The following is a 17,655-nucleotide window of genomic DNA, read 5'->3' on the forward strand; positions in this document are numbered from 1 at the left end:
TGCTGACAAGGGGGAATTTTGCACTTCCCCTGGCTATAGCATAGACAGAGAACTTCAGTCTACAGGGATGTCAATTCTGCAACTTTCAGGAGCACACATTCACTTAAAATTAAAGCACGAGATCACTGGACCAGACTAAAATTAAAAGGCCAGATCCTCAGCCCTTTGGTCTGTTCCAGCCTTCCATCTCCTATTACTGCTACCATGTAAGGGAAATGCCAGGAGTGGGAAGGTGGGTCTGATGTAAGTTACACTGGATCCCATTTCAGTTTCCTGCAGCCTCAGGTTCAAGAAAACAGAAAGGTGATTGAGGGCTACCTTTCCTGCACATCTCTCCTCTAATTGTACCGCACAGCTCAGGAACCCTAACAGCATATCCCTGAGTTGTGCTTAATTCCTGTCTTAATATGCTGAGGAATTAATAGATTTGCTTAGCTGCTTTTTTTTTTTTTTTTTTTTAAACATTCTTCATTTTCTTCTATATTGCAATTCATACAAATGTAGGTATGTAGGGCTCTACAGAAGTCATCCATTTATAACTGAAGCATTTCTCTATATCCCTAAGACATTTTTAACTGCTAAGATTTTCAAAAGGCCAAGAGGGTCATACCAGAATTTGACTAAACAGGGCATAGCATGCCAGAAGTCAGGTTTGTTTGTTTCTTTACCCTTAGGTGCCATGGACAAAACCAAAGCTTTGCTCACCTGGGATACCACTGCCAGTGAAGCTCATATTTCAGATTAACTATTGTCTACTGGATTTTATTACTTGAATTTAAGTTACTCTGAATACTTTTAAAATTACTGATAAATTAACCAAAAGAAAACAGAATTTACCTTACAACAATTTAAGAAAATATCCCATTTCCTATTCATGCCAGTGATGAGTTGCATCTAGTGTGTCTCAGGGCTTGTCTACATGGTGCTTTAGTCCACACCAGAAGGATGTAAATTTTAGTCCACATTAGCATGCCACACAGTAACTGGCCCATGTGGATCCTGTGGCACTCACTCAAAGTTCCCTAGTGCATGTTAACATAGACCAGTTTCACAGAGTACTACATCAGCTCACATTAGGGAACTTTGAGCGCATGCCAGCAGGGTCCACACAGGCCAGTTAGTGTGTGACACACTAGTGTGGACTACAATATACATCCCTCTGGTGCAGACTAAAGCACTCTCTAGACAAGCCCTTAGTCTACTTCTCAGTAAGGATTCTAGTCTGTTGAAGTCTGTCTAGTCTGGACTTTAGCAGCTCAGAAATGCTAAGTGATTTCCCATATAGATCATCTCATTAAAATTCCTCTGGAAGTTACCAAATGTAAATGAGTAAGATTCAAGAACAGTGATAAAGCTGGACAACTCCATTTATTCAGGTGGACACAACCCCTCAGCATAGGGGAAACTCCCTGATCAAGAGGGCCTGGGGTCTGACACCTGGCAAGGAGACAGGGTCTTGGGCTCGGAGACTTGGTGCTCTGTTTTTTCTTTGCAGTGTGGACACACCTTATCTCTTCTATTTATTGCAGTGCTAGCTTTTATTATTAATTCAGTGGGCCAGACTGCCAACTGCTGCAAATCCTCAGCTGGATGAACACTGGCTTCAGAGGATCTGCACTGATTTACACTAGCTGAGCATTTTCTTTTTCACATTTATTTTTCCTGGGGTATTTTTGAAGGTGTTTTTCCCCCTCTTTTTAATTTTTCTGTTCTTACTGCTCTCTGCATAATCACTCAGAGCCCTGAGTACATTTTGGCTGAGTGAACCACTCTGGTTATTCCAATCTGTAAATTAGAGCATTAATTCCATGGCAAAACACTAAATCTCCTATAAATTCTTGGACTGTATGGGGACAATTTTTCATTTCAGAAGTTGATGGAAGTAACTGGGGGCGGGGCAACCATTTTAGACTCGTGACTGAACAACAAGGAGGAATTGGTTGGGAATCTGAAGTTAGAAGGGCGAAACTGATCTTCAAATTATAGATTTCATGATTGTAAGGAAAGGAAGGAGAGAGCAGCAGAAAAAGGACAGTGGACTTCAAAAAAACAAACTTAACAGACTGCCCAGCAATGTTTGGACTGGCAGACCAGAAGAGTTTGCTGGCAATGCAGACAATCTGGTGTGTTAGGAAATCGTCACACAGCTTAGTAGTAGCAAAACTCACTTGCAGAGACTGAGGGGGTAACACACTAACTCATAATTCCGGGAAATCCAGAAGACTATCACAGTGAGATTTACTAAAGTGCTTAACTGGGAATGCAACCCGTTGGGAACTAGGCTCCTAACCTGCTCAGAGGCTTTTGTAAATTCCACCTGGCACCTCTTTGCCGCAGGAGGTACCTGAATACCTTAGTAAATCTGGCCTGTGTTCCTCAACTTCATGTACAGATCATGGTATTTTAAGTGTTCCAGTTACATGGGTTCCAGGAGCCATTCCCATTATCACTGTGACTTGATACATTCTGAGCTATCCTAACATCAACAGTGGGGAGAAACATAGGAGGCATGAAAAACTGCCTTGCAAATGGTATTTGACAAATCACGGACTTTCCAACAACATACAAAAATATAGGAGAACCTTGTCAGCTAGCTATAAGTTAACAAACATAAAAAATCCATTGGCGATAAACACTAGTTGGGCTACCTGTCCAGAGAAAGAATCTATTTAATCAACTTCATTAATTCTTTCTACTGACTGAAGTAAAACAAAACAAAAACAAATATATATTTTTGACAATCTACACAATAATGTACTTTGGGGTGCTCACATATTGTGTGTGTGGAAAACATTAACACCTCATCACTAAGACCTGCCTAGATAAAAACGTGAAATATTCACAAGAAAATTCAGAATGTAAATGTGTGTGTGTGTGTGTGTGAGAGAGAGAGAGAGAGAGAGACTGGGACAGATCTTCAGCTCCCCTCCTACCAGTTTTGCAGTGCTCACGCAGTGCACATCACCTGGAAAGTGCTCTTAATGGGGCATTTTTGATCTCCCAGGCTTACGGAAACTCCTGGGGGGATTGAGCTGGCATAGGTGTCTCTGTGCTACCCATCTAGTGCCCCACCTGCCCCTTTACCCTTTTCAAGTGTAGGGGTAATCGAGGAAAGAAAGAGTGCCTGCATTTAATTGTAAGCAACATGTACTATGTATTTCTATTGCTTACTTGTATAGATGTGTATGACTTTTGAGTCTCCTTCAGTCGTGTTATCCGCTGCTAGTGGAACTATTGTGAAGTTATAAAGGGTACCAGGCTGTAATCCCACAATTACAGCACTTTTGTTTTGGGAGGTTTGGTTCCGAGTAGGAGAAATTCCATTCCCATCAATGTGTATCACATATGTGTAATTAGGAGCAGCAGTGTCATTGTTTTTCCACGTTAAGGTCACTTGATCTGTGCCGATACTTGTGGGCTCGATGTCAAAAACTGGACTGGGCTCTGTTTGGGGAAAAACAGAACACAGATTAGAGAGTAGTATTTAGGAAATATTGTAGGACTTCCCCCCAGCAAAATTCTTAAACATTATTAATAGATTTACTGCAGGGGGAGGAGGGGAAAGGGGTGGAATCTTCATAAAAAACAACAACATGGAGAAATAAGCAAATAGGTTTGTAAATTTCCAGTTACTGTTTTGACATTTACACATATAAAATTGGCATTTGGTCACACTATTTGGGATAAAATTACAATGGCTAGTGGTCCCATTTTTTGTTCATTTCATTTTCATGTTCCAGAGACATGTCAATTTATACTATTGCTATAATGAGTTTCTGTTGTTTAACCTGCTGTGAATCCCTATATATCAGTGCAGGTTACTCCACTGTGGAGCACCTGCTAGACTAGCTTTTACAAAAAGTGTAACAAAAAAAGGAGGTGGTGTTGCATAATAGAATCATAGAACTGGAAGGGACCTCGAGAGGTCATCTAGTCCAGTCTCCCGCACTCAAGGCAAGACTAAGTATTATCTAGACCATCCCTGACAGGTGTTTGTCCAATCTGCTCTTAAAAATCCCTAATGATGGAGATTCCACAACCTCCCTGGGCAATTTATTCTAGTGCTTAACCACTCTCACAGTTAGGAAGTTTTTCCTAATGTCCAACCTAAACCGCCCTTGCTGCAATTTAAGCCCATTGCTTCTTGTCCTAGCCTCAGAGGTTAAGAGGAACAATTTTTCTCCCTCCTCCTTGTAACAACCTTTTATGTACTTAAAAACTGTTATCATGTCCCTTCTCAGTCTTCTCTTCTCCAGACTAAACAAACCCAATTTTTTCAATCTTCCCTCATAGGTCATTTTTTCTAGACCTTTAATCATTTTTGTTGCTCTTCTCTGGACTTTCTCCAATTTGTCCACATCTTTCCTGAAATGTGGCACCCAGAACTGGACACAATACTCCAGTTGAGGCCTAATCAGCGCGGAGTAGAGCGGAAGAATTACTTCTCATGTCTTGCTTACAGTATTCCTGCTAATAAATCCCAGAATTATGTTTGTGGGTTTTTTTGCAACAGCGTTACACGGTTGACTCATATTTAGCTTGTGATCCACTATGACCCCCGGATCCCTTTCTGCAGTACTCCTTCCTAGGCAGTCATTTCCCATTTTGTATGTGTGCAACTGATTGTTCCTTCCTAAGTGGAGTACTTTGCATGTGTCCTTATTGAATTTCATCCTATTTACTTCAAACCATTTCTCCAGTTTGTCCAGATCATTTTGAATTTTAATCCTGTCCTCCAAAGCACTTGCAAGCCCTCCCAGCTTGGTATCGTCTGCAAACTTTATAAGTGTACCATTATCTAAGTAAGTATGCCATTATCTAAATCACTGATGAAGATATTGAACAGAACCGGACCCAGAACCGATCCCTGCAGGACCCCACTCGTTATGCCCTTCCAGCATGACTGTGAACCACTGATAACTACTCTCTGGGAATGATTTTCCAAGCAGTTATGCACCCACCTTATAGTAGCTCCATCTAGGTTGTATTTTCCTAGATTGTTTATGAGAAGGTCATGCAAGACAGTATCAAAAGCCATACTAAAGTCAAGATATACATCTACCGCTTCCCCTCTATCCACAAGGCTTGTTACCCTGTCAAAAAAAGCTATCAGATTCGTTTGACATGATTTGTTCTTGACAAATCCATGCTGACTGTTATTTATCACCTTATTATCTTCTAGGTGTTTGCTAATTGATTGCTTAATTATTTGCTTCATTATCTTTCTGGGTACAGAAGTTAAGCTGACTGGTCTGTAATTCCCCAGGTTGTCCTTATTTCCTTTTTTATAGATGGGAACTATATTTGCCCTTTTCCAGTCTTCTGGAATGTCTCCCGTCTTCCATGACTTTTCAAAGATAATTGCTAATGGTTCAGATATCTCCTCAGTCAGCTCTTTGAGTATTCTAGGATGCATTTAATCAGGCCCTGGTGATTTGAAGACATCTAACTTGTCGAAGTAATTTTTGACTTGTTCTTTCCCTATTTTAGGCTCTGATCCTACCTCATTTTCACTGGCATTCGCTATGTTAGACGTCCAATCACCATTAACCTTCTTGGTGAAAACCAAATCAGAGAAGTCATTAAGCACCTCTGCCATTTCCACATTTTCTGTTATTGTCTTTCCCCCCTCATTTAGTAACAGGCCTACTCTGTCATTGGTCTTCCTCTTGCTTCTAATGTATTTGTAGAATGTTTTCTTGTTTCTTTTTATGTCCCTAGCTAGTTATACATTATACATCAAGAATATTTACACTTGTACTGAGGTCCACAAGGAGGTGACAGGCAGACCAGTAGAAAATCTCTGGGTGAAAATAAAAGAGGGAAAAAAACATGGAGCAATGTCATACTGGGGGCAGGGGCGGCTCTATGTTTTTTGCCACCCCAAGCATGGCAGTCAGGCGGCCTTCAGCGGCATGCCTGTGGGCGGTCCGCGGTCACGCGGATTCGGCGTCGTTTCTGCGGGTGATCTGCTGGTCCCACAGCTTCGGCGTACCTGCTGCCGAATTGCCGCCAAAACCGCGGGACCGGCGGACCTCCCACAGGCATGCCGCCGAAGGCCGCCTGACTGCCGCCCTCACAGCGACTGGCTGGTGCCTGGAGCCGCCCCTGCTGGGGGGGGGGGTCTACTACAGACCACTAAATCAGGATGAGGAGGTAGACGAGGCATTTAGAGAAAAAACAACAGAAATATCCAAAACAGAAGTAATGGAGGAATTTAACTACTCAAACATCTGTTGGGAAAGTAACATGGTAAAAATCTCCTATAAAGTTCTTGGAATGTACTGGGGACAATTTCTCACTTCAGAAGCTGAAGAAAGTAACTGCTGGGCAACCATTTCAGACTTGAAACTGAATAACAATCAGGAATTGGTTGGGAATTTCAAGGTAGAAGGGTGAAAGTGATCATCAAATGATAGATTTGATTATTCTAAGGAAACAAAGGAATGAGAACTGCAGAAAAAGGACAATGGACTTCAAAAAAAGCAAACTTTTACTAACTCAGAGAACTGGTAGGTAAGGTCCCCTGGGAAGAAAATCTAAGGGGGAAAGGAGTTCAGAAGAGCTGGCAGTTTCTCAAAGAGACAAATTAAGGTGCAACAGCAAAGCATCCTGATGTGAAGGAAAGATACAAAGAATAGTGAGAAACTGACATGGCTCCATCATGAGCCCTTTAATGAGCTGAAAACCAAAAAGGAATCCTACAAAAAGTGGAAACATGACCAACTTGCTGAGGATGAGTACAAAAGAATAGCACAAGCCTGTAGGGAGAAAATCCGAAAGGCTAAGGCATTTGGTGAGTTACACCTAGAAAGAGACAAAATAGGCTATAAGAAGAGGTTCTATAAATAAATTAAAGCAAGAGAAAGGCAAAGGAAAGTGTAGGTCAACTACTTAGCAGGGAAGTAGAGATAACAACAGATGACATTAAGAAGGCTGAGAAGTTAATGCCTAACTTTGCTTTAGTCTTCACTAAAATGGTAAATTGTGACAAGATGCTTAAAACAATTAGGGGAAGGAACACAAGCTAGGTTAGGGAAAGAACAAGTTAAAGAATATTTAAATAATGAGATATATTCAAATTGGCAGAGCCTGACAAAATTCACACTAGGATATTTAAGTAACTAGCTGAAGCAATCTTGGAACCATTAGCAATTATCTTTGAGAGCAAAGTGTGGCCTCACCACATACACCAAGGCACAGTCTTATAGATGTCTCCATCCTGGAGGAATCCAATACCATGGGAATTTCTATAGCTGCATTAAGAACTGGACAACTGACCATAATGAATATATCATATGTATTCCACACTATCATTGGTTAATCAGGATTTTCAGTAATATATAAACTTCTCTTATCATCATTGTAACCACTGCAAGACCAGAGTTACTATATCCCAAGTAGCTAAAAAAAAACCCTTCATGTAATATTGCTAACCAAGAAACTTGGTTGGGTGGATTGTATTTAAATCAGTGTTATTCTAGGATATACTCATTTTTTTCTTTTATCACTATCTCCATCATCTAGTCTACTTCATTTTAGGGTATATGTCCACACTGCAATTGGCAGTGTAATTCCTGCACTAGCACAGCTAAAAATAACACTGTACATGCAGGAACATGGGCTTCAGCACAGGTTAGCAACGTGTGTACATAGCCAGGATTCCTGGCATACTTTTATAACACACACTGATGCAACTGCCCCCATATCTACACTGCTATCTTTAGCCATGCTAGTGTGGGTATGTCTTCCCAAGCTGCAATCACACCTCAGATTGCATTTTGGACATACCGCTAGAGCTTATTCATGGGGCTACCCCTTCTGATCATTCTGACCTTTTCCCATTAAGTTGTTTCCCTGAGGTCAGACATTCCAATTGTGTTTATCCCTAGTGATTTTATCTTGTTTAAACCAGTTTTGAGCATAAGGAGATTCCTTCTTCTCTCCTTCAAAGTTACAGGAGATGTGATCATGCACTTTCAAGCACTTTTACTCTCAAGAGCGTAATTCAAAGGGACAATATTTTGTTCAGGTATCATCAACTTGCTTTTGTCACAAATATGGCAGACTCTAGTTCTGGAAACACACGATTGGTTAAAATGACTACGTTTGTTCATTGACGACAACAAAATCCAAGATACCCAGGGGTGTCTGAAGCTAGTTATTTATTGTATAGTACAAGCAAAACAATACACAAAAGGCAATGGTCACGATTAATAGAGTAAACAAAACACCAAATTTCAGACTCTGTTTGACCCTTCAGTTCATAGAATAATGGGGTCCTGGTCTAGGACTAGGGCTCCTAGACACTACAGGAATACAAATAATAAATAATAATCTGCCTCCCTGCAAATCCCTACCTTTTGTTTTTTGAAAGCCTCATCACAAAGCCCAGCAGCTACATCTTAAGAGCACTTCTGAACCCCAGCCTTGGCATATTTTAGTGTAAGTGCATGCTGGGACAATGTACTTGAGTGCACTGTGTGTGCATGCATGCATGCTACTCTCGACTCCTCCCCTACAAACATATTGAAATATTTCAGCTTTATCTTGCTTTTAAAAAATAAATTATTTACTCCTGAATCCTCTCCTCTCTGCAAGCTTGCACACTGTTGTCCTAAATATTCTAACTTGGCAAGCTTTACCAAATAGCACACATCTAGATACCGTGGTCTACATTTTCAAAAGTGTCTAGTAATATGGATGCCTTCATTTTGAGTGCCCCACTTGAGACACCTTAAAAGGGCTTAGTTTTAAAAAGCACCAACTTTCAGAAAATTAGACACAACTGAGGTGTTAAACTGAACATGCGAAAACAGAGGCTCCCAGAGCCATTACTCTCAGAAGCCCCATGCACTGCTGTCTTAAAAATAGCTAATTTAGAGACCGACTTCGCTAATTATGAACACACCTAGATTTTAGATTTTTTCTTCTCCTCAGGAGTGTTCCAGACTGAATAGTTATAAATTCCTGAACTCAAATGCCATATGTACATGAAAGTACACCTCTACCCCGATATAACACGACCTGATATAACACAAATTTGGATATAACGCAGTAAAGCAGAGCTCTGGGGGGGCGGGGATGCGTACCCCAGTGGATCAAAGCAAGTTCGATATAATGCGATTTCACCTATAACGCGGTAAGATTTTTTGGCTCCCGAGGACAGCGTTATATCAGGGTAGAGGTGTATATTGAATGAAGAAGCCCAGGTGAACAAACAGCTCTCAGAAGTACAGAATAGATATTTAGCTGAAAGAACTGTGTGTGACTCAGTGACTTATATAGATGTTTGTTGGCATTTGGGTCTCCTTCAGTTTTATTATCTGCTGCTAGTGGAAATATTGTGAACTTGTAAGAGGTTCCAGGTTCTACATCTATAACTACAGCACACATGGTTTTCAAGGTCTGATTCCCAACCGGTGAAGTTTCATTTTCAATATGTATCCTGTAATTGTACTCAGAAGCAGGAGTATCATCATTTTGCCATGTTAAGTTTACTTCACATGCAAGGATGCTTGTAACCCGGATATTAAAAACTGGACTAGGCTCTGCTTAAAAAACAGAAAGAGGTAGTTTATCTTTAGCACAGAAAGACTAATTGCATAAAGAAAAAAAACAATAGCGGAAAACATTAAGATTTTGTGTAATGAGATTCAACTCTGGGAGGGGACTGTATAGGAATGGTAATGTAAGGCAGTGTCTGTCACCTTTACATCACCAGTTTGATTTCAGCGCAGGCTGATAATCATTGTAAATCACTCTAACCTGATGGCTGTTTGGTGACCTGAGTGAAGAGAGTTGCTAGCCATAGTCAATTCAACAGATCAATTCTATTCCATATAAGCCACTATCACAACTGGCATCCTTGTCAGTGGTAATCTCAGAGAGACCAACAAGTGAACAGTCATGGAAAATGAACTGGCTCCTTTCCCCTTAGAAGGCAGAGTGCAACGGTCAAGCTTGCTGACAAGGGGGAATTTTGCACTTCCCCTGGCTATAGCATAGACAGAGAACTTCAGTCTACAGGGATGTCAATTCTGCAACTTTCAGGAGCACACATTCACTTAAAATTAAAGCATGAGATAGTTCTCTGAAAACTTCCATTCAATGTGCAGCGTCAGTCAAAAAAGTGAACAGAATGTTGGGAATCATTAAGAAAGGGATAGACAATAAGACAGAAAATATCATATTGCCTCTATATAAATCCATGGTACGCCCACTTCTTGAATACTCCATGCAGATGTGGTCGCCCCATCTCAAAAAAGATATATTGAAATTTGAAAAGGTTCAGAAAAGGGCAACAAAAATGATTAGGGATAAGGAGCTTCTGCCACATGAGGAGAGATTAATAAGACTGGGACTTTTCAGCGTGGAAAAAAGACAACTAAGGAGGGCTATGATAGAGGTCTCTAAAATCATGACTGGTGTGGAAAAAGTAGATAAGGAAGTGTTATTTACTCCTTCTCATAACACAAGAACTGGGGGTCACCAAATGAAATTAATAGACAGCAGGTTTAAAACAAACAAGAGGAAATATTTTTTCCCAGCAGGCATAGTCAACCTGTCGAACTCCTTGCCAGAGGATGTTGTGAAGGCCAAGACTATAACAGGGTTCAAAAAAGAACTGGATAAATTCACGGAGGATAGGTCCATCAATGGCTATTAGCCAGGATGGGCAGGGATGGTGTCCCTAGCCTCTGTTTGCCAGAAGCTGGGAATGGGTGACAGGAAACTTGATGATTACCTGTTCTGTTCATTCCCTCTGGGGCACCTGGCATTGGCCATTGTTAGAAGACAAGTTACTGGGCTAGATGGACCTTTGGTCTGACCCAGTAGGCCGTTCTTATGTTCTTTGCCCCTGCAAGTATCTGAATACATTAATAAATCTGGTCCTGTGTTTCTTGGCTTCATATACAGACCATAGTATTTTAAGTTTTCCAGTTACAGGGGTTCCAGGAAACATTCCCATTGTCACTGTGACTGATAAATTCTAAACTATCCTAACACCAAAAGTAGGGAGAAATACAGGAGGCATGAAAAACTGTCTTACAACTAGTATTTGACAAAGCATAGACTTTCCAACAACATACAAAAGTACAAGAGAACCATGTCAGTTAGTTACAAGTTAAGAGACACAACAAAATGCAGTTAATCCATTGGAGAGAAACACTAGGTGGGCTACCTGTCAGGGAGAAAGGGTCTCTTTGAGGTTAAATCAGTTACGAGTTTATTGATTCTTTCTATTGCTAGAAGAAAAACAAAACAAACAAACTATTTTTTTTTGCCAATCTACACAATTTTGTAGATTATTATTCGTGTGGAAACCAATAACACTTCATCACTAAGACCCAACTAGATAAAAACCTGTGAAATATTCACAAGAAAATTCAGAATGTAAATATGTGTGTGTGAGACTGGGACAGATCTTCAGCTCCCCTCCTACCAGTATTGCAGTGCTCACGCAGTGCACAGCACCTGGAAAGCGCTCTACCATCCAGTGCCCTACCTGCCCCCTTACCCCTTTCAACTGTAGGGGTATAACAGAGGTCTTGCACTCGAGCGATCCCCAGCTGGTAAAGTGTTTCATAGGGGCCATTACTGCCAGAGTAATCTGTAAACTTGGTTTTGCTTCAGCAAAGCAGTACAAAGCAGCTGGAGTGTACCAGTGAATTTAGCGCTTTATCTTGGAGAGGAAACCATTAAGGCATTACCAGTTTAAGTATGGCAACCCCAAAACCTGTGTACACTTCTGACCTCGCCATTTTACTAAGATTTGACTGTGAGGGTGAGATACCCTAATTGTTTCTGCCATGGCCTTACAAATTATGTAGCCTTCTTATATACAAAGTGCATCTATATTGCCCTACATGTGTTATTTTCATAAATCTTAGAGTAACTTTTCCGATAAGGAGTATGGAATAATCTAGAAAAGTGCCTTACAAATGTTATATTCTGGAGCTAATATGGGCAGTTATTCAAACAGTCAAGGGGTCGCAAAGATTACAATTAGAAGAAGATACAAAAAAAGATCATCATTCCAAAATATGACGCTAGAGTCTCTCAGTGTTGCACTGAGTTTCACACCCATAGATCAGCCAGATTTATTAGAATGAAACTTATCAAAGGGGATTTGTTTGCTTTAAACACATCTGATGCTAACCGCAAGACTCCATTAATTCATAGCCTCCAACAGAATTTTCACAGTGCTTCCCACAACCCCTCCTTTTAGCGTCAATCAGCTAATCCAGGCCTGGCGTACGTTTAGCAGGGGACAGCCTATTATAAGCATTAAGAAGGAAAGGGCAGTTCTGAATAGGAGGATGGGGATGGGAAGTCTTGAGTAACACCGTGAGAAATAGAAAAGAGCAGCAAGACACAATAATGTAGCCGGAGGCTAACATTCACTGATAGAGGGCAGCACCCTTAGAACTCATTAAGGACTTACTGATGTATTCAGGTTGAATATGCTGGGCTAGGTTTTAATTCATGTGCATGTAAATATTTATTTTATGTATTCTACTTAAGCCAGGAGGCAGTCAGGACTCTGGAGGCCTTAACAGCAACTTTCCTCATCCACAACTGGGCATTTCCTAGTTGTTGATCACTGCTTCCCCTTCACCCTTTGGCCCCCTCAGTCCCTTTTCCATCTTAGGGTTTGGTCAGCCAGGACTGAGGAGCAGCAGCACTGACCTCCACAACACTCAGATGTTGGGCTGCCTCATTTCTCCTGCCTACACCATTCAGGGTGTTGAAGGCTGTTACCACCAACTTGCTGTTCTTTCTAAAAGATACTTGCAACGGTCGGAAAAGGGGTCTTGCTGACTGTACCACAATGTAAGGAGAGGGCCCTAGAACACAGGGCCATCAGCCATCGCCATCTGGATATGTGGTACAGTACTATATATATTATAGTATATAAGTAGTTGCAGGAGTGATTTGTCACAAAGTATTTCATATATAAGTCACAGTCCAAACACTCACAACACTAGCCCAACTCTATACATTTGTCCATGCTGCCAGCTGAAACCACGAAAAGGAAAGCAAAGGAAAGTAACCCTTCATAGGTAAAGAGTCTGCAACTAGGTGACAGCACCTGCATTCATGAAATATCGTAAGGCCCCATGTTCACAAACAGTTTTCAAAGCCTACTAAGCAGGTATAGGTCTTTGACAGAACATGGTTCACTGCTCTGCCAGGAATCAAGGTGGAGCCACGCTCTGCTATGCCGTTTGCTTTCTTTGGTGTAGACACGACTTAAAATGGTAAGAAAGCTATAAAATGAAGATACTCCCTCCTACAACAACCTCATGTCACTTACTTGTAATGTTTTTGCAGCATGATTCTGTATTATTTTGGAAGTTGATAATGTATTGTACACCAGGGGAAAGACCTCCTGTCGAATTGGTCAGTGGTGAATCCCGGAACAGTGTTCCATTTGCAAAAGTTACATTGCTTATTGTTAAGTTTTCTTTTGTGTCAATATTGATTTCTGTCGTCGTTGCATTTACATTTATTGAGTTGCAATCTTCAAAGCCTATAAGATAAGGAAAAATTACAGAAAAATGGTTAAACAACATCACATAATTCTGGCATTTCACTTTATGTATGTGTATTCACCTTTGTTATTGCCAATTAGGTTTTCTTCAGACTATAACACCACCACTTTAAATACCACTTTACTGTCCCCTTCTTTTACATCAGATTTTTTTACTTTGAGTTAATTGTACTGTACTGTACCATCACCGGCCATTGGAGATATTTGCTGCTAGCAGTTGCAGATCGGCTACATGCATTGTAGGCAGTCCCATCATACCATCCTCTCCACAAACCTTTCAAGCTCAGTCTTGAAGCCAGTTAGGTGCTTTGCCCCCATTGCTCCCCTTGGAAGCTGGTTCCAGAACTTCAGTCCTCTGATAGTTAGAAACCTTAGTCTAATTTCAAGCCTAAACTCATTGATGGCCAGTTTATATTCATTTGTTCCTGTGTGCACATTGTGAAATTTGGATACTAAACAAAATCATAATAAAGTAATAGATTGATACTTACAGGCAGCTGCAGGTTTGATCTGAAAATAAAATAAATAATAGGAGTTAGATAACTAAGTGTTGGAAGTACAAAACAGAAATTAAACATTTTAAAATTAACAGCTACAGAAAGAATATATATTCAGATCAAATCTATGTTTGCTAGTAGATATCAAAACTTTTGATATGCAAAATGGACACCCAAAATTTATGGACATACAAAATAGTAGCTAGAAAATACTTATTTAACAGAAAAAAAACCCAAAAAATAAATTGTTCAAAGATTGCAGCTATATTGGGGTGTGTGTGTGTGTGTGTGTGTGTGGGGGGGGTTATACAGCAATCATAATATTTCAATATTTAATTATAGAAATAGGTATACACAACTAATCTTATTTTTTTATACTGTACCTAAAAAGTTATAAAAGAAACCTATAGGATCTCAGACAAAATACTAGAAAATGTGTCTTAGGGAATCATCTTTCCTTGGAAGGGACAAGCCTAGAGCTAAGAAGTCTTTTCCATCTATGATTTAAAAGATTCTCCCATCCTCCTTATACTATACAATAAGCATTACTATTACGTCTCAGTGAGGAGTACTCCATGTGTTTCTGATCCAAAGTGCTCTGAACTCAGTCAAATTTGAAAAATATTTCATTGATAAACTGGAAACAGTTTTAAGAATGTTATTTTTATTATATATGTTGACATACAATAATTGTCTGGGCTTGAGAAGCATTCTCCAAGAACCTAATCTGCAGCCTTTCAGATAGCAATGCCAACATGTGTGCATGTGTTTAATTTTGTTAGCAGAAGGAAATCCATGGAGGTGCTTTGCAATTTCTGATTACGCTGTTTTAGTACCTGCAAACATTTAATGCAGAGGTTCCCAAGCTTTTTTTGCTGCACTTCGCTTTGGAGATTCATGTCCCATGTATACTCCCCATCTTTCTAAGAAACTCTGTTTCTTTGGACACCTGGACCCCAGGTGTCCATCCTGGCCAGAGTGCCCTGCTGCTCCCCAGTCTGTGAGCATCCCCTTTCCGTGATATGCTCTGGGTGGGTGATAGACAGTTGGGCTGCACCCCTTTCCTTGTGCTCCCACCCCTGAGACTCCCCAGAATCACTCACAGGCCACAGGCTCCTTTGGCCCTGACACGATCCCCAGCATGCATGCACAAGAGCCTGTGCAGGAAGGGAGGAACTCTCACAAGGGGGCACATGCACACGAGCCTCTAGGGAGGAGAGTGAGCTGACATGCTCCCCACCCCCTGAAGCTGCTGCACAGGGAGATGCTATGCCCCAAACTCCTCCCAGCTCTTCTAGCCTGGCAACAGCAGCTGGAGCTGCAGCTCAGCTAGTGAGACAGTCAGGTCCTCGCATCCACCTGATAACCATGGCACTTCCCTTCCCACCCAAGGGGAAATGCCTCAGTTTGAAAACCAATGATTTAATGGAACTGACCCATAATTATTTTCTTCTATCACTAGGTGGCAGCAGACAATATAGATTGGAAAATGCACCTAAAAGAGAATCTAAAGACCAACACTAGATGGAGTTCTGCAGGCACATACACATAGAAAACAAACTGAACTTTTCAGATCCTCATAACCTACTGATGCAAACTGACTGTTTCCTTTGCTGCATAGTGGTCATATATTTTAACAATTACATGTAAGGATTAAACAGACAATTATTTACTTCGTGTAACTTGCCTATATACGCATGAACAGTCCATACAAGTACACATAGATACTGAGTGTAATAAGCCTTTAAGAAAAGGAAGAAAGAAACATTGGAAAATCTAAATAGCGTCATTTATTCACCTCTTGCCCCTACTTCATTTGCATAAAAATCTCAAAATCAAACAAACATAGTTTTGTAATTCATTCTAGTGTGTGGCAACCCGACTTAACCCTAGAGTTTGAGGGAATTCTCCAGGCACAGGAAGGCTTCTTCCCAAAGACCTCTGTCCCTGGCATTGGCTAGGACAGCCTCTGTCTCTGAATGGACTGAGCAGCTGGCAAGCACCTTCCCCTCTAGCATTACTATCAGATTTATAAAGGTCAGACTGGTCATCCACTCTGATGTGATTCACCCCATATTATGGTAAGGAGACACTAGGGACCTGTATGAAATCATACCTAGCCTTGCACTAATGTAAAACCTCATGTAGATGAGGTACTATGCAAATGTAGAGAGATTAGTGATTCAGGCAAATAGCACATTCATCTTCTATGGTTCAGGTTTCATCTCACTTCTTCATGCACTTGTGCACTTGCAATCTCTTTCTCTCTAGCACCACAGCCTCTCAGCTGGCTAGTCCGGGCTGCAGAGACCACTTGGCCTCCTGCTCTTTCCCATCAGCTCTGCTGGCCTACTAGTTTTACCTCAGAGAATAAAGGTAAAGATGTGACTTTGCTCATCATCATATCAGAAAGGAAGTCGGTCATTCTGGACACCCATACCTGCCACAATAAATCTAGCACAGAATGTGGATTCCCCTCTGTCCTGTTCTGGTACATGTTCACCATTACATGTTCCACATACACCTCTACCTCGATATAACGCTGTCCTCGGGAGCCAAAAAATCTTACCACATTATAGGTGAAACCGCGCTATATCGAACTTGCTTTGATCCACCGGAGTGCGCCCCCCCCCCCCCCCCAGCACTGCTTTACCGCGTTATATCTGAATTCGTGTTATATCGGGCCGCGTTATATCGGGGTAGAGGTGTACTATTCAATATGCTTGGAAAGATGGTTTGTTCTTACATAATTCTGACTGAATATTCAGTGCACAAAAAAGTTGTCTGATCCCTTAATCATTTGGCACACACATTTCCCACCTCTCTTCTATGCAGTGGTTTTCCTCCCTGGTTGAGACTGCTTGTTTAGTATATGGAAATTCTCTTTTAGTTCCACATGAGATTAGCATTCACACTCTCTTTCCTCCCACTCATTGGAGTACCTGCATGTCCTGACTCTGGTGATAAGCCACCTTTGGTCATGGTGTCAAGACACCATATTTTAATGATTACACATTTCCCCCAAAGTTCTGATCCATGTCAAATCTGAATCACAAACATATGGAGCCTGTCACAGGGCCTTCAAGCTCCCCTCCATGTTCACAGATCCCCAGGAAGGGGAGTGCCACTAACACAAGAAGCTCCCTTTCTCCTCTGCCACCAGCAGAACTCAGGCTATGTGAAACTGGAGGGGACATGGCAGAGTAGCCAAATGGGCTCTTTCAGATTCTTCCCTGAAAGTTTAGCACCATTCATGATCTGCCCTTTAGTTACTTCCTTTCCCATCAAAAAAAAAAAAAAAGCCTAGAGATGCCAATGATCCTGCAATACCTGTCTCTCACTCTTCCTTCTACCCCAAACATTTATCACCCAGCTAAAACATATATTTAAACATTAATCCAAAATGTGACTTGAAAACACTGCTTAAACAACAAAACGGGCAACTATCCCAAATTTTTGTTTTGTGAAGAACAAGCTGCTCCTCCTTTTTAGTCTAAAAAGTTTATTGTTTTGTGGTTCCCTTCAGTATCACATGCTTCTCCTCATCTCACAATGCCCTTCTAACTTTCCAGAAGCACAGACACTAGCCTGATCTACACC

The 17,655-nt window shown here is 41.0% G+C and overlaps 1 protein-coding gene across 1 annotated transcript in view; it reads right to left on the reverse strand.

Annotated features, from left to right (window-relative positions):
• Nucleotides 1-17,655, reverse strand: part of LOC135877803 (receptor-type tyrosine-protein phosphatase eta-like) — an 82,686-nt gene that overhangs the window by 62,552 nt on the left and 2,479 nt on the right. The window contains exons 3-5 of the mRNA XM_065403353.1: nt 14,050-14,068; nt 13,322-13,537; nt 3,172-3,444 (exon numbers count right to left, since the gene is read on the reverse strand). Coding sequence (XP_065259425.1) covers nt 3,172-3,444; nt 13,322-13,537; nt 14,050-14,068 — 508 coding nt within the window. The remainder of the gene's footprint in view (nt 1-3,171; nt 3,445-13,321; nt 13,538-14,049; nt 14,069-17,655) is intronic.

Source organism: Emys orbicularis, chromosome 4 (genome assembly GCF_028017835.1).
Source record: "Emys orbicularis isolate rEmyOrb1 chromosome 4, rEmyOrb1.hap1, whole genome shotgun sequence".
Classification (NCBI taxonomy): domain Eukaryota; kingdom Metazoa; phylum Chordata; order Testudines; family Emydidae; genus Emys; species Emys orbicularis.